Source organism: Aythya fuligula, chromosome 9 (assembly GCF_009819795.1).
Source record: "Aythya fuligula isolate bAytFul2 chromosome 9, bAytFul2.pri, whole genome shotgun sequence".
Lineage (NCBI taxonomy): Eukaryota > Metazoa > Chordata > Aves > Anseriformes > Anatidae > Aythya > Aythya fuligula.
Genome location: NC_045567.1, coordinates 9,223,867 through 9,244,391, shown reverse-complemented (window position 1 = coordinate 9,244,391; position 20,525 = coordinate 9,223,867). Strand labels below are relative to the sequence as shown.

General features: G+C 39.1%; 1 protein-coding gene across 8 annotated transcripts in view; it reads right to left on the bottom strand.

Moving 5' to 3' along the window:
* Window positions 1–20,525, bottom strand: part of WDR33 (WD repeat domain 33) — a 67,721-nt gene that overhangs the window by 45,067 nt on the left and 2,129 nt on the right. For all 8 annotated transcript variants that reach the window (XM_032193592.1, XM_032193593.1, XM_032193595.1 and 5 more), the window contains exons 2-6: window positions 4,593–4,817; window positions 2,799–2,867; window positions 2,254–2,358; window positions 1,469–1,564; window positions 822–973 (exon numbers count right to left, since the gene is read on the bottom strand). In XM_032193592.1, the coding sequence (XP_032049483.1) occupies window positions 822–973; window positions 1,469–1,564; window positions 2,254–2,358; window positions 2,799–2,867; window positions 4,593–4,796 (626 nt within the window). In that variant the 5' untranslated portion in view covers window positions 4,797–4,817. The remainder of the gene's footprint in view (window positions 1–821; window positions 974–1,468; window positions 1,565–2,253; window positions 2,359–2,798; window positions 2,868–4,592; window positions 4,818–20,525) is intronic.

Genomic DNA, 20,525 nt, shown 5'->3' with positions numbered 1-20,525 from the left:
GGGCCAGCACCTGAACCTGAAGAAACACTGCTTTAGCTTCATTTGGGGTCTGCAGCTTCTCTTCAGGCTTACTTTAAAAACAGTTCTTCTACTTCCGTATCTTATTAAAGATTATATGCAGGTTTGCTTTAGAGACACCCTTCATTTACATCTTACTGATAGTATCACTTTAGATTCCATTTTTTATATGCATAGACATTTGCACATCTGAGGCATCAACACTGAACCAAGAGAATATCCTATGGTCTTCTTTTCAATGGCTTGCTTACAGTTTCAGGCTTGAAGAACCCGTTCAGTATTAACATTAGACTTCTGTATGTGGCAGTCTGCGTGGGTATTTAGTATTACTGGAAGTCTTGGCTTCACCAAGCCAAGCAGTTCTTCACTTTATTTAGTGTTTTATTATTTTGTGAGAACTATGCAGGTGTTTTATTTCTGAAGGCTTTATATTTTATTCAGTTACGTTATTAAAGACTGAATTCTTTATTTGGAATGAAATTGTTGTCTTACACAGTGCGTATAAAAAGGAATAACTGATACACATCGTCACCATATAAAAATGAAAAGAATACCAGTGCAAAATGCGGCAGACAAATACATCTCTAACATATTGCAGAGGCGGATACTGGGACAATACTAGTTCAGAAAGGTGCCAGCAAAACGGTGAGAATGTGGAAACAAAAGAAAATATTGTGTTTATGTGGTGCAGGAAGTTTCCCAGAATCTGACAGAACCCATGCATTTCTTCACCCAGAATACACTTAGAGAACAGTCTAATCATCGCAATAGGTACTACAGAAAATGGTATATTGTGTATAAACCTGGCCTCTCTAATCGCCTCCTTATGTGCCTGGAACATCTTGACGTTGTTCATGTTGGACTGCCAGTATTTCACATATCCCCCATGGTCTGCTGTCAGCATCCACATATCATTGTGTGACCAAGTCATAGCCCTTACTGGGCTGTCGTGAGCCTGTAAATTCAGAAACAAAACATCTAGCAAACTTGTTCAAATACTGTCTGACCCAAACAAACATCAAAGTTTTAACAAGTTCCTACTTAAACAGATGAAACAAAAAAATGAAAATAGTAACGATTCAGTGAGATTCAATAAATTCTTGTTGGGGGAAAAAAAACATTCCCTTGTACTGTATACAACTGCCCTCTAAATAAAGAATATATACATATTGTTTCCAAATTGTGTTGTTTTAGTGTGAGTAGTGAGTCCCTGAGAACAGTTAGTAAAGCATACGGAAATGGAATGAGAAGCATTAAGTGAACTGTCTACAGCCACAGCCTGACATAGGGTCAGAGCAAAATAAAATAAAAAAAACAACAAAACACCCTGAGGGTCCCATTACCACACTTAGATCACTGGCCCACGATGAGGAGCAGGTGAAAAATTTTTCCCCAAAACATGCTCCAGGACCTCAAGGAAATGCACAGAGACCTTGACAGATGAATTTACCTGTAATATTGTTTCAAAATTGAAAGTCAGTCCATTCCACAATGTGAACTCTCCACTAGATGCACCAGTAACCAAGCGTCTCCCCTCAGGAGTCCACTGCAAAAGAAAGATTTAACTGTGCATTTAACTGTATTTATTTAATAATTTAAAGATTTAAATTTTAAATTAAATTAAATTTTAAATTTTAAAGATTTAACTGTAGCATTTCTTCACAATCCTCTAAATAAATCTTAAGCTTCTTCCAGCGAATTTCAGAACTAGTATTTAGTAAGTGATTGGCTAGTGAATGCAAAATAGACAAAAATGCAGAAACCAGAGTTTTTGAATTTTTAACAAGAAAATAAAGCTAGCCTGCTGTTGAACCAACAACAACAATTTAACCAAAGAGAAGAAACAGTTTATTGGCATCAACACACTCCTAGCAGACGATACTAAACAATACTGTTGACATAATGGAAAAGTTGTTAAAAGATGCTACAGGAGTCAAGGTGCACAAAGACCTAACTGCCTTTTATCTGATTACTAGTCCCCAAAACAATCTGAAAAAAAGATTAAATGCACCCCAAACTCTGAAAGAAGTACTTTGTACTCAGACCTTACCATTTAGTTCCCTAAAATCCTCCACAAAAAGACTATAAGTAGGCACAGTAGTCATCCGTGTATCCTATGTTAGTTTTATTTGAAAATGCTTTAACTGATCTGATCCTTCGTTTCTCTCTGCAGTTAAGAATATCATGACCTTAAAATAATACAATACAACTAAGTAAATCCAACACTATACTCACCCTGACAACAAATACTGGGCATTTTACTTTATTAGTAGATGTCCGAACAAATTTTGTTGTTACAGCATTCATAGGGTTGTTCAGCATTCCTATGGGAGGGACCAACTACAAAAAGAGAAAGAGATTTAGAAGTGACATTTCTAACTAGAAGGAAAGCATGCATTCTCAACACCCATTTCTAGAAAAGCAAGTTTTTCGTTTGCAGGAATATTATCAGGAGTAAGTCCGTGGAAACAGACTGTATGAAGCAGAAGTCTGTATGATTTACCGTTTCTAATCTGCAGAACAAGCATCTTCAAGAGCAATGTACTAAGCTCACTGTGTTACGAGAGTTTATGGTCATAAATTAAAAGGCTACCCAATTGCAGTTTCTCATGGACAGATTTCAACAGAACAAAATAATGTAGGGAGAAGACTCCCTTCATATATTTGAGACCTCTTGTGGACAGAAAGATAATCTCAGCTGACAGGCAGAGTTGCTCTGATTTTCTGGACCAATTTTATCTACAGAATGTCATCAGTTTCAGAAGAAAGATTTTACTTACGTCATTATAATATCCTGCATCAGGCTGGATTGCTCGCATATCTCGCTGGTCTCTCTGCCATACTCTATTCTGGAAAGAAGAAAACAACTTCTAGTTCATATCACCACTACTTCACTGTTAAACAACAGAAAATAACGTGTTGACAGCCTGGTTGGCAAATCCCAAAGCACAGTGGCCTAAGCATCAAGTAAAGATAACATAGCATTGAAATGCGAAACAATTAAAAGACCCAGTGATAAAAATACCTTGGGTATGTTAAATTTGACATGCCAACAACAACTTTTAAAAAGTATTTTAATAGTCATTAAAGTCAGAAAAGACCTCCAAGATCATCTGGTCCAACCATCACCCTACTATCAATGTCACCCACTAAACCACATCTCCAAGCACCAAGTCCAACCTTTTCTTAAACAGCCCAAGGAACAATGACGCCACCACCACCCCGAGCAACCCATCCCAATGCCTGACTCCTCTTTCTGAGAAGAAATGTCTCAGAATTTCCAACCTAAACCCCTCCCCCCCCGAAATAGAAATGAAAACTTTTGGCTTCATATTACCAATATGCATGTGTACATATTAGAATCATAAGCTAGAACATAAGTTAAAACATTTCTAGCATATACTACTACAGTTTGCCAGAATTTCTTAAGCCAAGAAGGAATTATGGATAAGCAGTTATTCACTTTTTTTTAGGACCACATCAAATCATCTTAGTGTTAGAAATAGTAACTGAAGTGGAATTTTGGTATATTCCAAGCATTCAAAACAATTTTTTTTTTCCCTCTCATATGTATTTAATAAACAGGGGAACAAGGTAGCTTATTTCTGCCAGTGAAAGAGAGGTCCTGATCTACCAAATTGTTTTTTTTTGTTTGTTTGTTTTTTTGTTTTTTTTTTTTTTACAATTTGTCCACTAGAGTTTTTTTTTTGGTGGGGGCATTCCTAAAATATTAAGAATGTTTTAATATTTGGTATTTAAACAGATCTTAAACAATAACTTATAAATTTAAGTAATACAAAAATCTTTGATTTGTTAACATCTACAAACTACAATCATGCACTGGCCACAGCAGACCAAATTCAGTTCATCACACCTTTGCAATGTTGCTGTTGAGATTTGAACAATTCCTCTATCTGCAGATTTGATTCTCTGTCTTCTGAGCTAATGGTCAGCATTTGTAGAGTACATCTTGATCAAAGAATTTTATTTACGAAGAAATGAATACCACCCCATCAGGAAAGTTAAATAATCACTTTTCATAGAACCACTGCTTCAGAAAACTTCATTAAAGTTGCTCTCTATTTTTTAGGAGTACAGAATAGGATTTTCAGAGACCACAGTTCAAAACAGTGTTATTTACTAAAATGAAAATACATTTTATGGTGATCTGGTTTTTGAGGACAAAGGGAAATGGTTTATTTCCCACTTCAAGAACTTTTTATTTCAAAATAAAAGAATGGTTACATTGTTTACACTGAGTTGTGCCCACCAAGAACTCAGAACATCGCACAAGACATTCATATGCACTCCCAAGTTGTAATTCCAAGACAGACAATGTTAAAATTGATGTTTACAATTTAACTGTAAATCCAGTTGTGTATATGTGCAGTTTTATTACGAATGACCAAAAACGTGTGTTCACCCTGTACCAAGTTTACAGGCATTTGTCACTTAGTTTGAAAATGCAGCAGATCTCTCGATATTCCAGAGTGCTCTACAGACATCTGGAAAATGGAATTCCACATTTCATGAAGGAAAAATGTTTTTCAAACAAAACCAGAAAATTAACCAACCTCCAAATATTTAATTACAGAGGGATTGTAGTCTATAGTCTTTCGGTTCACAGCTTTTCGCATTCGTTTTCCATCAAAAGTGAGCTGTTGCATTGCTTGCTGCTGTGCAAAGTCAGGTCTTTTGTAGAACAACTGCCGAGGCGCCTGGTGCTGGAACCTCGGCATATGGAAAAATCGGGGCGGGGAGCCAATTTCTGTGGCCATGGCTATCTTGTTTCTGAAAGACTGAAAAAAGGGAAACAACAGGTTACTACACAATAATGATAAAGCTGCAATATTAGTACTTCCAATAACTTAGGTATAAATAATGCTTCTATGCAGTAAACAGGACTTCTTTAAGTTACATTTGCAGTGTTCTCTGAACAAGTGTTTTTCTTCCTGTGTCACGTATCACTCACCTTAAAGTGATCAACTTGCTTTGAACAAGTATTGAGAGGAATTTTGTACTGAAACTGATCACTATTAAGTCTGTTTTATTATTGCTTAACTGTGCAGGAAAAGGATGTTCTCAATAAGAATAATACAGGCAAGAAACAAGCAGCTCCTTCCAAACAAGGTGACACTTCAGATTCAGTATACAGCAGAAAACACCATGGTACTTGCCATTTAAACTATTAACAAGGAAAGAAGTTTTAAAGGACTGCCCTAAAATCTTACTCTAGGATGCAAAAATAAAATTACATTTCCTTTACATAGTTTATAATAAACACACCACAGATCACTTTCTGCCTTAAGGTACGCTTTCAATGCCATTACTGTAAAATAAATCAATGATGCAATTTTCAAGATGCTCTAAGAATAACCAAACAACGCCCCTGTTGAGGTTTAACCCAGCCAGCAGCTCAGCACCACATAGCCATCCACTCACTCCAACCAACCAATCCCAGGTGGGGTGAAGGAGAGACACAGGGAAAAAAATGTGCGTTGAAATAAAGAAGGTTTAATGTGACAGAAAAAAAAAGGCAATAATAAATAAGAACAAAAATAATGTACAAATCTAGTGAAGCAAAATGCCATTGCTCACCACCAGCAGCAATACAGATTTTTTTTCTGACAAGGAAAAATTAGCCTAAAAGTAATTTTTAATTCTGTAAAATCTCCAAGTGATACCATAGCAAGCTCCTCACAGCTGAAAACTACAAAATATTTTTTATGTAAATACTGACTTCAGATTAAGTACTGACACATGCTGAACCAGTGAAAACTCAAACTTAATTTTCAGCTAGCACTCCTCTGTCCCCAGGTTGTACTTTGGCATGAGTTTTAAACCAACATAAATTGAAGAAAGCAAACAATGCTGAGAAGCCTTACTTGCACAAACGCTAACATGCTTACACAGAGTCAGCACACGTTTACTAAAAGGAATGAAAATGGAACTGGTAGAATTCAGAACAAGAAACTGAAATCTGCTTGTGTGTCCATGAATGCAATTTCCTGTTTAATTAAAGTACTCGGACTCTCAATTTGAGGGAGCTGGAAAGCTATTTCAACCACTGAGTTTACAGCTTTATCTTGCCTTTTTTAATCTTTGTAATTGGAAAATGTTTCAATTTTTCAAACAGCGAAATAAAGGTCAGAGACACGTTAGATATAAAAGAGGGTATGAAATAGCGCCGAGGTGCAGGCTGCCCTTCCAACACGCGGTTGTTGGTATGGGGCAGAGCTGACACTGCACAGGCTTTGCAAACCTACAAGTCACACGCTCCTTCCTACTGCTGACCGAACGTGCATCAAGTGAACGGCAACACGCATCAACGATGACCTCTGGCTGTTAGCTATGAAGACAAAAGTCTGAACTAAAGTGACATTTCCTTAAATGAGGTCAAAAAATTGAAGACCGTTGGCAGGAATAGCATCTTCTATTAGACCAATTTGTGTACCTGGAAAAAGAACTTTTACATAAACAAGCCTTCATATTTGCCTGAAAGCTGCTCGGTAGCCAGCAGCCTAATAAGATACAGTGTTTGGAGATAGACCTAGTAACATCACTGTCACCACACCACTACTGAAACATTAAGCTCCTGGCGTACTTCCTGCGTGAGAAAGTTCTGCCAAGTACCCCAACGCTATCTCAGATTCTCCTACAACTCTTAGGAAAAGAAAACTAGAAAAAAAAAAAATCCAGTTCTAACTACTCTCAAGTCTGAAGATACCTTTAAGCCAAAAAAAAAAAAAAAAAAAAGGTAACTTTTCAAACCCACACAATATCTGTATTCCCTTATAGGCAATGGAAAAATTAATTTCAAGAACCAAGAGTCAGAATGCAGAGACACACATGCTGCAGCTTCCAAAACACTTTGATTAGGTATTTGCAAGAAGACTTTATATAAAAATGCCTTCTTAGAGAAATGCTCCAACGCAACAGGTTAATTCACCCATCACTCTCATATTTCAGAAAAACAGATCTCCTGAAAAAAAATCTCTTTCAAGTGTAGATAAATAAACATTTGCTATGTGAGCCATTTTAGACTGGACATTCCCAAAGCTTTTGCAAGCAGTCTCTGGCTTAGATTATTGCAAACACCATTCACTTAACAGGAGTATCAGAGGAAACAAAGGTTTATGGTTATCAAAGACATATTTGAATGTTAATTACACCTCTTCACACTTAGGCCCTGCTCACTGAGGTCGTGGTTGTGACAAAACCATGTGACAAAAACACAAGATGACACAGGATTAAGGAAATGAAAGTTTTATGTTCTTTTTTAAAAAAATGTTTTCTCCAGCTTTTGAGATCACTGCCTCCATCACAGAAAGCTTCCTACATGCAGTTGCAAACTATGAATTTACAGAAGGATTTAACTCTGCTGCTCATAATTATGTCCTTCTAATAATGCCCCAAATATCATGTTTTTATTCACATAATATCCTTACACCCAAGTCATCTTTGCATATGTCATAGCTATAGCGTGCAGGCGTGTGTATATACACACAGCAAATGACGTTTCCAGAGAAGTTTTAGAAATGAAAGGTTTTCCTGTGCAGTCAGTTACCAGATCGAAACGGAACAGTCACCTCCAAGAACTCCTACTTGAATCAGACAAACACAGCAGTTTAATATTGAAGCTACCAGTACCCTATAACTTGTCTTGTGCTTTTGAGACCAATGTCTCTACAGTCTCTCCCTTAGCTTGCTTGTATCAGCTAAAAAACTGTCTGTAAAGTTAAACAAACTTTAAAGGAAAACATTTTTGCAGTATAACAAATAGTGAAAATTAACTAATTATTTGCATTGCAATAGCACATTGGAGTCCAAAATATGATTCAGGTCATTCAGTGGCAAACAAACAAACAAACAAAAAACTTTTATAGAAGAACTAATTCAGCTTTCCCAGGCAGAAAGTACAAGATAGCCCCACAGTGCAAAGTCAGCATAACGAGTCATTGTTCAACACATCAGTAATGCCCGCTTCCTTTGACTGGAGAAATGTTACTAAAAGGAAAGAAAACAGCAGTTATACATTGTAGGTTTAACAGCTGTGCTTGTCCAGTTTCAAAAATCTTATGATGAATAACCATTTCTGGAAAAAAAACACCCTGCACTTAACTTGTACTTAAGGGTTTCTTAATGTAGATCTAAATAACAAACATCAGACCAAGTCCAACACGTTATTCGGTGCTGAAACTTTGCAAGCAAAGGCATTCCAAAACATTCTCCCTTTTTTCATCCTTTGAAACAACATTCATCTCTGCTCTGGAGACCAGCAGCGGGCACTTCCATGTCCTTCCCATTCCTGAAACATTCATGTTATTTCTGGGAAACCTCTTTCTAGATCTCACCATCCAGTGTTCTTCCTTACCTGGGAATCTTCTTCCCATTGTAAAGGAATTATGTGGAGGAACGTATTCCTGATGCATGCTACTCCCGCCATCTTTAGCAAAATGTTTCAAGTTTTAAAAACCAAAACCCCAGATACGTTCACACCACTCATTTTACTCTCCACTACATAGGAATGGAGCAAACCACCATGGCTAAGGGCTTCGAACTGTGAGACTGCGAGACTCATCGGCCTGTCTTGGAAGCACAAAATTACCGGGGGAAGGTTAGATAAAAAAAAGATTTTGTTTTTGCAAGTCATCTAGTCTTGAAGCAAACTGTCTTCCTAATGGTTTAAATTACCTGAATTAGGCATTCTGAAAATAGTTCTTTAAAGAGGGAACAAACCTCAGTAAAAGATTAAATCAACATTTTTGCATCTCCCCTACTTCATTTGCTAAAGCAGATACGCTTATAATCTACAAATGTTAGAAATACACATTCCTAGAAATGCTGAAAAAAAAAAAGCATGAACAACAATTTCCACTACACTTTCCTGAAGATACACTGGGAATCTGCTTAAAGCAATTGATCCAGCTGCCAATGAATTAAACTCTCCCAGCAGAGGTAACTTTGATTCTGCTCCACGTTGCAATTTTTCTGAAGAAAAGATTGATCACATCTCCTTCACAGTACAAAACAAAATTCCACAGGGAACAGAGGAAAAAAATATGAAGAAAAAAGGATGCTAACTTAAAGAGCTAATAAAGAATATGTTATTTTGACCCATTCCTCAAACTACTTTGTGTTTCAATCTCCTGTTTTATTGGAAAATGCTTCATTACATTTATGGTATAAGAATTACCCGAAGTCTGAAAAGTGTCCAAGTGTGTGAGGCACTCAAGAATATCAAACAATTTAAACAGTACTTTTTATTACCTTTTAATGGTAACGTTAAAAATAATAAAATAAATAAAATAATAACACAAATATAACTAATTCATAGTTAAATAATTAAAATAATAGAAAAAATATTTTTTTCATAATAATAGAAGTAACATTATGTTACACACAGGCTGAGCAATTAGTGGATTGAGGGCAGCCCCGAGGAGAAGGACCTGGGGTTGGTGTTTGGGGAAAAACTGACCACGAGCCAGCAATGCGTGCTCGCAGCCCAGAAAGCCGCCCGTACCCTGGTGTGCCCCAACAGCAGCAGAGTGCAGGAGGGGATCATGCCCCTCTGCTCTGCTCTCATGAGACGCCCCCCCTGCAGCCCTGCGTTCAGCTCTGGGGCCCAGGAGGACCCACGAGAATGGTCAGAGGGCAGGAGCACCTCTCTGTGGAGCCAGGCTGAGGGAGTTTGGGTTGGGCAGCCTGGAGAAGAGAAGGCTCCGGGGAGACCTCACAGAAACCAAGAGCATAAAGGGAGCCTGTAGGAGAGCTGGGGAGGGACTTGCACGGTAGAGTGCAGGGACAGGAAAGGAGTTACGGCTTTGAACTAAAAAAGAGGGCAGATTTAGATTAGATACAGGAAGAAATTCTTTCCTGTGAGGGTGGTGAGGCCCTGGCCCAGGCTGTCAAGAGCAGCTGTGGGTGCCCCATCCCTGGCAGTGCCCAAGGCCAGGCTGCATGGGGCTGGGAGCAGCCTGGGCCGTGGGAAGGGGTCTTTGAGGTCACTGCCAACCCAAACCTCCTGTGTTGCACAGATTTGCAGTTTTACACCTCGCTGGTGTCTTTCCCAGGAGCTACTGGCTATGTTAAGCAGGAACACAAAAGTAGTTCCTTAACAGAACATGACTTTTGACAATAAAAGAGCATACAATGCAGAGATAAGAAAAGCTTGCAGTGGTCAGTGACATGCAACAGTACAGTACGAGTTTGCCCAACGTAGCCCCATGGCCATGCAATGATATACTTTTTAAAAAAAAGACAAAAAAAAAAAACTACAGTAACAGGAGAAAATGCATAAAATTCCTGTCCTCTGAGTATTTTTAAATTTCACTCCAATTTTGAATAAAATTTAAAAATTTTATAATAAATAGAAAAAAATATTTATAATAAAATTTGTAATAAAACTAAATAAAAGTGTCCCTAAAACATGAATCACAAAACTGAAGACAAAAATACTGACCTATATCATACAAGACTGCTTTTAATCAACATTTTCACAGGATTTCCCCAGGGCTCTGCTGCTTTTAAAAATACTCGTAATACACAGAACACAGCAGTGAGTGAATACTTCTATCTGTAACAAGATCTTCCAGAAGAATGGGGTCTGAATTTGGACCATACAAAGTAGGGGCAAAGGATGTGGTAGCTTTCCCAGTCCCGGCCATTCTATTCCAACAGATGTAAAATAATAAAATATCATCTACATCTGCATGAAAAAATATGGAGGTTGATAAAGTCACCATTGACCAAGTCAAAATTTATTACTCTGCCCTAAAGTCTTAACAACCTCTTCCTATTTGGAGAGGCCTGAAAGATCTGTTTCATACACAGCCCTGAATTTACTACATTGACAGCTTTTTCCTCCTTCATTTCAGCTCTGTATGCACGCACCCCAAACATATATAAACAAATGATAGAGTCTGAAACGATCGAACACATAGCATTTCTAGCATACCAAAAAAAAAAAAACACATACTGTGAGCAAGACCTGGAAAAATACAATTATTTTGATGGTTTTGATTCAGAAGATTTATTCTCTGCAGGAGGAGAAGCAGTGTCAGCATTTGATTGACAAAGGAAGCCCTACACCTTTCAAGTTTTACATACAAACACACAAACCCCAAGACTCTCTGGAACACTGCAGAAAGCATGCAAACAGATAATCTGAAATGAAGACATCTAAAAGCCCAAGGGAGAATGGGCTACAAAGGGAAAAAACTTTACAGACTGGAAGTGTCTCCCAGGCTTTGTTAACCTGAGGATCTTGAACAGTTGAGTCTGCTCAGCTGCACTTAACTTACATGTACATGTAACAGTTCCTTCAAAATCTGCATTTCGAGTGATAAGTAAATACCAAATAACCACGAAGATCTTAGACGTAATTCAACTTATGCTCAGACTAAACCCCTGACTCATTCTGAACAGATATGTCATTTGCAGAAGACTGGTGCATAAATACATTATTAAAAAAATCAAAATACTTCAGTTCACTGGACTCTAGAGACATCTCCTGCTTTACTGCTTTGGCCACAGGAGAAAAAACTGCTTGATGTCCTGGTTTCAGTTAGAACAGAATTAATTTTCTTCCTAGTAGCTGGTGGAATGCTGTGTTTTGGCTTAGAATGAGAAGAGTGCTGATAACACCCCGATGTTTTCATTGTTGCAGAGCAGTGCTTATACCAAGCCAAGGACACCTCAGACTTTTGCTCTGTCCTGCCAACAGGCAGGCTGGGGGTGCAGTAAGAGCTGGGAGGGGACAGACCCAGGACAGGTGACCCGAACTAGCCAAAGGGGTATTCCATACCATCTGACGTCATGCTAAACAATATATAGGGGTGGCTAGCCGGGGGGAGGGGGCCGGACTGCTCGGGGTTAAGCTGGGCATCGGTCAGCGGGTGGTGAGCAATTGCATTGTGCATCACTTGTTTGTACATATTATTATTAGTAGTACTATTATCATCATTGTATTATTATTATTATTATTATTATTATTATTATTTTCCTGTCTTATTAAACTGTCTTTATCTCAACTCACGGGCTTCACTTTCCATTTCTCTCCCCCGTCCCAGAGAGGGAGGGGGGAGGGTGAGCGAACGGCTGCGTGGTGTTTAGCTGCCAGCCGGGTTAAACCACGACACTTCCCTAAGTCAGATGCCCCAGACCAACTCCCTTTCTGCACCCCACAAAAGGGACTTGCACAGTAAGTTTCCTGTCATGCACTTCAAACAAGGATGGATGTTTGCGAGGCTGCACTAGACTTCAGCTAGAAGATGCACAGGATTTGTTTTGCTCCTATGGTTTCAATGTTACTGATCTGCTAGTTTTGCCATAAATTAAAATTGACTTGCAATACTTCAATCGGTTTTAATAGTAAAACAACATTCTTCCTCTCTGAACTACCAATTAATTCCTTTATCTTGCCTTCTATGCGGCATTTGACAAGAGCTGCATTTAAATTATAACCCAGTCTGTCTCTTTTACCACTGTGAGTCATTAATACAATAGCAATTCATCTTAACTAGCTGCAATACTGTCTGGATTTGTTCTCATGCACAAGTGGTTTACCAATGCTGCTTTGCTAGGAAACAAAATTTGGACTTTTATATCACTTAACACAGGATGACAACACTAAAAACAGCAAAGGAAAGACAACTTAAAAGCACAACAGGCCTCTTTCATGCTTGCTAACCCTAAGTATCAAGATATTCTTCTTCAGCTAGGCATTATATCCGGACTTGCTGAACTAATGATAACCTTATCAAGAAACAAATTAAAAAGACACAGCTGTGTCTGCTAGGAATGCACAAGAGCACAAGGCCAGGACCCCGGAGGTCTCCTTGCTAATCTTCACAAGGTTTCTGCTGCCCCATTCCTCAAGCGTTCCTAGGTCTCCCTCGACTCAAGAGCTGTCTAGGTATGTAAACTCCCAAACCACCAGCTTGTCATCACCTTCCCTTCTCATCTCACGTAAGACTGAACTGGAACTTTTCTGGATTCTAAAGACAAATTAGGATTTAGGCACCACAGGGAAGAAATACAGCCACTGTGCTTCCATTTGGCTACACAGCTCCTGGCAAGAGAGACCTTAATAAAGACTCAAGCCCTCATTTTATAAAACACACAATCAGCAGAGAGCAGGAAAAAATAATGAAAAGAAATCCTACAAAAAGTCCTCTGAGAACTTTATGATCAGTGTAGGGGAAAAAGAACCAGCAGGACTACAGCAGTTTGCAGGACAAAGCACAGCAGCTGCTGCTATCTTTGATTCAGGAACACTCTACTGAGATTCAGCTGATAAATGAAGTCCACATCATGTAATGACAGTCCGATGCTGTTCTCACTATGAAACAGAAGCAAACATTTTCAAAATATTAAACTGGAGTATTTGAACCCCTATGAATTGCAACTTCAATTACAAGAAAATATCGAAGATTTTTTTTTTTTTTTTTTTTAAGACTTGGGAATTAACAAGTTGGAACTTTTTACAGCGATTTGTCCTTCATAACCTTTCTCCATTGAAGAGTTAGCAAACACACCTATAACGTGTACAGCTTTTATATAAAAGCAAATGCTAAAAGCAAAGAAAAAGGATTACAAAAATCTCTACATGGTGACCCAGAGAACGCTCCTTTTTCCTTGGTGTTACTTGGCCAGTCTTCTGCAGTGCTGTTTGCCATACCAGATTCTTTGCCAAATAAAAACAGAAGACCAGCATATTAAATTTCCATTACTAAGAAACTGAAGTCCTCAAGAACAGCAGGAAGAAGCAAAACAACGCTATCATTTGTAATCATGTGAAGAAAAGGTGCATTTACAGAGGAAGTAAGAATCGTGATAAACTCAACTACAAGCAAAAGATGAGATTTTTTCAGTACTTATTAACTGTAATTAAAAACTCTTTTCTACCTCTCTCTCCAAAAAGATTTTGTACTTCAACAGAACACTGCAAGAGAAAAGAATTTTATTTGTGTATTTTAATGCTCAAAATCATTCCCCAGCCATGTCTACACCCTGGCTAACTCACATCCAGGAACAGAGACCACTGCAAGACAGAGCCCCCATCTTCTCAACACGTCCTTACCTCGTGAAGCCAACACGAGAAGATTCTAAACACTGCTTCTGCCACACTGCAGAATAAATGCCCTGTAACATGCTGGCCCACCGGAATATTCTAGCAATATCCAAGGAGATTTTTTCAAAGGTTTTTGATTCTCTTGATGAAAACTTATAGTAGATGCACACAAAAAATATATCCGAGATGCAGAGTTGTTTTTGTCCCTCCCCAGACCGAAACCCAGAGTTTGGAGCAGTGAAATAAGCAGGAAAAAATGCAAATTAATACCTTCAGTTGCTATGTCCCAACACAGCTATTGAAGAAACACGTTTAGTCAAGAGTAGAGGAACTGGTGAGAACAGTTCAAACTTTACCAAATCATGCAATGTTGCTAAATAATTCCTACAGACCCTGATACAGAAATTCACACCCCACACTGCACTGTAGGGTTAACTTACTGGTGAGTCAGGGAAAGCCAGTTTAAAAACAAACAAGCAAAAGAAAGAAAACAAACACATGACAACCAACCAAAACCACCCTAAATTATGGAAACAGTGCAAAAAAACACTTCTGATTTATTCTGATCAAGTCAAGTTATGACCGTGGCATTAGTTACATGGATAGAGACAGAACTGCAGAGCTCAGTTTCCCATTACCTATTCCAGTTAAGATTTAAGTCTAGCATATTTGTAAACTTTTGCCAGTTTGCTGTGGAAGGTCGACGTATAAGCCCTGTTTGCTACTTGCTGGGCTAGAAACTATCTGAAGAGGAAGAAGCTGACCACAGCAAAAAAAAAAAATAATAAAAATAATTGTAATCTTCTGTTCTGTGTGTCTGCAAGTCTGCACAACATTAGTTGAGCCCTTCCAAGCAGCTTGATTTGAAACATGCCTGTTTAAAAACAGCCAACATGGAGATTCTCCTATCAAGGAACCCTGAACACACTTTCTACAGTGATGGCTGATGTATATACCACATACTTGCACAACTGAGCCCCCAAATAACTAATTTCAGGTTTTTGTAAGACTTGTTTCTTTTTGTAAATATTATTTTTGGTATTATACAATCCTGTCATACAGTTTAAACTAAGTCTCAGGTCACTTATTTTCTATAGTCACTCTTTCTCAAAGAAATAAAAAGAGATGACACCTTTCAAACATGAATTTAAGACTTCTGGCAGCTCTGGCAAAGTTAACTACGCACTGTAGACTTTCTTATTTTGTTAAACAAGACATTTAGTTTTGCTAGCTCAGCACAAAAAGAGCCAGGCCCAGTTCATGTGGTTACATTATAATCACTTGAACGAACTGAATTGCATCGTTTTTACTGAACACTAAATTCAGAAACAAAACCATGTTAACAAATGTGAATTAGAAATACGTTTTCTTTTAGCTGAAATCACACAGGCATCATCTCATCCAGATGCCCTTCCTCATGATTCAGAAGAGGCACAAATCCCTGTGTGTGATTACAAAGCCTGTACGTGACTTTATGTACACTGCTCAACCACTGCATCTAAGCTTCTCTAGTATAGTAAACAGTGTTTACCATTTAGTGTTGGTCAGTAGAAGCACATTTTTCGGTAAAGAAAATGCAATTTCACATACATCAGTTGTGCACAAAGCCTTTAAGGTTGCCAAATTGCAATTCCCCTAGTTACAAGAAGAATCAGGCTCCCCATGAGAACAGCAGTTCAGTAAGAGAACATGTCCCCAGAGAGCCACAGGTCAGCAAACTAAGTTCTCCAAAGGTCTAAAATCCCTTGGCATTTCTTTCCTACTTCATATCACCTGCCCTGAGAATATAAGCTAGCTCTCCTAGCAAAACCAGCATCCCACTCAGCAGTTCTAGGCCGGTATTTTCATCTTACCATCCTTATATACTCAGCAGCTTTACTGCTCCAGGCTCTACACAAGATATTACCAGAAATAGATCAAGCGTGCTTATGAGGCTCAAATTTGTTGAGACAGAAATATTTGCATCCACCAACAGAAAGAGATTGCAAAATATGGTTTGAGGACTGGCTCAAGTATGAGTTTAACTCCCAGCTCTACAATTTGGGAACTGCACAAACATTTGAGAACGAGTATGCTGTATTAACGCTTAGAGCACGCAACCCTTTTACTTGCAGTTTTGGTCAATCTATGATTTTTCTTGCTACAAAACGTGAGTAGTCTCTGCAAAAAAGCATAACATTTTGCTTACAAACGTGACTAAAGAAAAAAAAGGCATTTTGTAAGGAAATTAATTTTATTGAGTTTGGGGGAAGGAGAACAATGTGGAAAAGCACAACTCCACATCCTGGTCACACAAATTAAACGTGCCGTTAACTACTCTGTCAACTTCAGTACAGAGAGCCTAGAGAATTGCTTAGATCAAGTTCTGTCATGACCTGAACCAAACCTAAAGCTGCTGACACCAAATCAAGTCCTGCCTTGCCCCCAGCTGCATGTTCCCGCCCTGTAATAACCCTCCTTTAATCCAGTGAGGATTTGTGTGACCAGACTGGCCATCCCCTTAAGGAACTACGGTGTTGAGAAATTTTTTTTGTTATCATTAGTCAAAACCCAAAGCATCTTCTCAACTCACTAACAGTTCCAGGAATGCCCCTACAGACAGACATTTGATGAGGAAACAAATGAAAAGGAGGAGCAGGGGAAGTCAGTGCTGCAGGCTGCAACGCCAGCTGGGATGACAAACAGCCCCGGGACAGGCCAGGACAGCACAGAGCAGCAGCAGCACCACGCAGCCACCAGGCCAAGGCACGCACTGCATCCCCCAGTGCCGGGGCGTTACGGAGCTGATCCAAAACGCAGTTCCTGCCAGACTCAAATTTGTTGACAAATACTCACACACCCACGGCAGAATGCAAATCGCTGAGTTGCCAAAGCTTGCTAATAAACACCAGAACTAAACCAAACACAGAAAATCCTACAGACTGCTTGTTATCCATCGAGTCCCCGGCCTCCCTTTAAACGGGAGCACACTAACATCTGCTGCGTGCCTCTTTTTGATTTGGGGAAGTGATTCAAAGGAAACCTCAAACAAGCATTTAAACCAAAGAAACACTGATTAATTCAAGTGCGTGCTTTATATTAATGCTGCATGCTTATCATGAAGCACATAAAAGAAGCTCGGTTTGAAGCCATCTCTACTTGTGGTTGCAGAACCCCTTCGGCTCAGGCTGCTGCCTTACTCCACTGGGGGTAGTCACTTTCGGATAAAGTTACAGGGGAGGGACTACACAATCTGAAAGCCAAGTTTCGTGACCAACTGTCTTAAATTACAGCTTGCTACTGCCCTGAGATGTTTTTAAGCATTTAGGGATGCATTTTCAGAAGAGCTGACTGAGCTGCCGTATTAGTTAGAAACATGAATAGCACAGCCTGCCTACCAAGACAGAGTCACCGCCACTCAGTACAGCAACAGCCAAAGCTACTGCAGAGCCGGATGCTTCCCAGCAGCAATTCTTTCCCTATTGCCTCAACTGCTCCAAAACCAGCATTTATAAGGTGGAGGCCAAAGCAGTAAATGGAGACAGCATAGAAGTTACCCCAAAAAGCCTCCCCTTCACTCACAGGAACGCTCTCCCTGTGCAGCTTCTTGGGAAGCTGCATGAACTCTGGAATTAAGAGAAGAGGCAGCAAAGCACAGTTTATTATTTTTAACTTTTAAATTAAATTTAAATTATTTAAAAGCACTAAAAATTCTAGGTTATATCAAATTCACAGCTCAACAGAATACATTTTCAAAGCCTCAAAAACTTATATAAAATAAAGTTTATTATCCACTATGTATCATTTTAGCAAAGATTAATTAACAAATACTGTTCTTCATATCAAAATGAACTCACTAATTAAAAGTAAACAGAAAACATGAAGTGTTTAGTTTGACGAACAGCATGGAAAAAATCACATTTAAATGAAAAAATTAAACTGAAGATAAATTTTTAAGTCTGTTAGGAAAAAAATGTACCAAAGTTACTTGTTGCAGTATGCAAGTACCCAGAGAGGAACAAATTATTTCATTTATGCCTGAAAAATATGAAAAAACAATTTTCATATTTTATGCATTTATATAAGCACTTCCATGTAATTAAACAACATGCGCGTATAACAAGTGTTACCAGGGTTATTCAACAGTGAAGTTTAATACTGTAGAGTAAGATTTTCTTCCTGCAGGAGAGAAATTTTGGTACAAGTAACAGCCACTGAAACTGCTTAGAACAAAACAAGCCCAATTCCTGGCAAGATTTTGTTGTATCTTCCTCAGTACAATACATTATTAGTAGGTTTTCCCATATTGTGGAAGTTAGCGTTTATTCTTCCTGAACAACAAGGTACCTTTATGAACATGAGATTTTTATTTTACTAGTAAAGCCCATCTACATGCTCTTTGTAGATCAGAACCATTCTTACTACACAGAGTCGTATTTCTTTGTATAACGCGAGGCCGAGTAGCATTGTAGGAGGGAACCAGTAACAATACCAAGTAGCTTCCTTTCAAAGCATAAAATAATTTGATCCCCAGTATCCCTCCATATTCAGAGCATGCATTACAAATAACTGTGATGACTCTAAAATAAGAAGGAACTACACCAAAACCATAAAACAGCTCGAGGGAATGCATCAACTTTGGTTGACAAGAAGCTCTACATGAGCGGCAATGTGTGCTTGCAGCCCAGACAGCCACCTGTACCCTGGGCTGAACCAGCAGCGCAGCCCCCAGGGCAAAGGAGGGGATTGTCCCCCCCTGCTCTGCTCCTCTGAGATCCCACCTGCAGCCTGCACTCCACCCTGGGGCCCCAGCAAAAGAAGGACACAAAAGCATTAGAATGAGGCCAGAGGAAGGTCAAAAAGATGATCAAGGGGCTGGAGCACCTCTCCTACAAAGACAGGCTGAGGGATATGGGGTTGTTCAGCAGCAGTAAGAGAAGGCTCTGGGGAGACCTCACGGCAGCGGCCTGCCAGTGCCTAAAGGGGGCTGCAGGAGAGCTGGGGAGGGACTCTTTGAGAAGGGGCACAGTGATAGGACAAGGAGTAATGGATTTAAACTAAAAGGGGTAGGTTTAGGTCAGATTTATGAAATAAATTCTTCCCTCTGAGGACAGTGAGGCACTGGCCCAGGCTGCCTCAAGATGCTGTGGGTGCCCCATCCCTGGCAGTACCCAAGACCAGGCTGGGTGCGGCTGGGGACAGTGGGCTGGAACCAACTGGGCTTTGAGGTCCCTTCCAACCCAAATTTTCTGATTCTGTGAACTTGGTAATAACAAACTTCATAGGTTTCAAGTCGTATGTCCAGACTTATGCTTAAGCCATTCAGAGGTACAACTGTCTGGGCATGGTGATTAGTGTTTTGTTTTTCTTTTTTTCCCTGAAGACCAAGTCCCCTTTAGACAAAAGCAAGAAACTCGAAATTATAAAAAAAAAAAAAAAAATAGGAAAAAAAACAGCAAGGAAGGGCTAGAAGACTTGACAATGTCTCTAATCACAACCTCCACAAAAATGCAAACTCCTACTATGCTTAAACACACTCAGGCCTTACCTTTCCCCACTATAAACGTCAATTTATATTACCCTACCGCAAAACGAAAAGCTATTTTAATCAGTACTTCCCATCACAGTGCACGCAGTGTCTTTATACCAAAGGTGTTATCAAAAGTAATACCGCACAAGAGAGACTGGCTTGCTTTTTTTCCTGGTAAGTACATGCTTGGTATCCCATTTCAAGTTTCACAACAGAGTGACTGGTCCACCCAGCCAGAATGCGGAGAGCAGGTTGAACCAGAAATGGCATTCCAGCAAGTGTCGTTTCTGAACACCAGTGGGCAAGAAGGGACTGCGGGTACATTTGGTATCATTCTAAAAGCCTGGGACCGTGGGTTCTCAACACTGAAGTGAAGTGAGTAACACAAAACCAAGAACTGCTTAGTTACCAGAAGTCTACTTCTCTGCTCTTGCTTTCAGAGATTCTCTAGGTAAGAGAAGAAAATTTCAGCAATGTTAAGGTTTTAGTCTTTTGGAAGATCTTCACCATATCCTCGCCCCATTATTAAGCTCTAACAATATTCTCTTTAACTGCAGTTTAGTTGTCAATGAATTTTTTTCATTAACCATGCCAAACTGCATGCCATGCACACCTGTGTTTTTACTTTATATCAAATTCCCATTAACAAAATGATACGATAACAGCAAGAAAAACATGGCAAATCAACAACAAACTTGGGAAAATTCACAGACACTACAGACAGTTTTCCAACTTGTTTTTTAGAATATTCCTGCACAAAGATATGACTAGCTTCCTGAAAATACAAGCTAGAGTAACATTTGGGCAGGATTCTAATTATTTTCTGTTTCAGTTTTAATGAACAAACTACAGAAATTCCCTAGATATCAACCCTGCAGCTAGCAGATGCAACAAGTGAAGTATTTTGCTCCGAACTATCTCGGT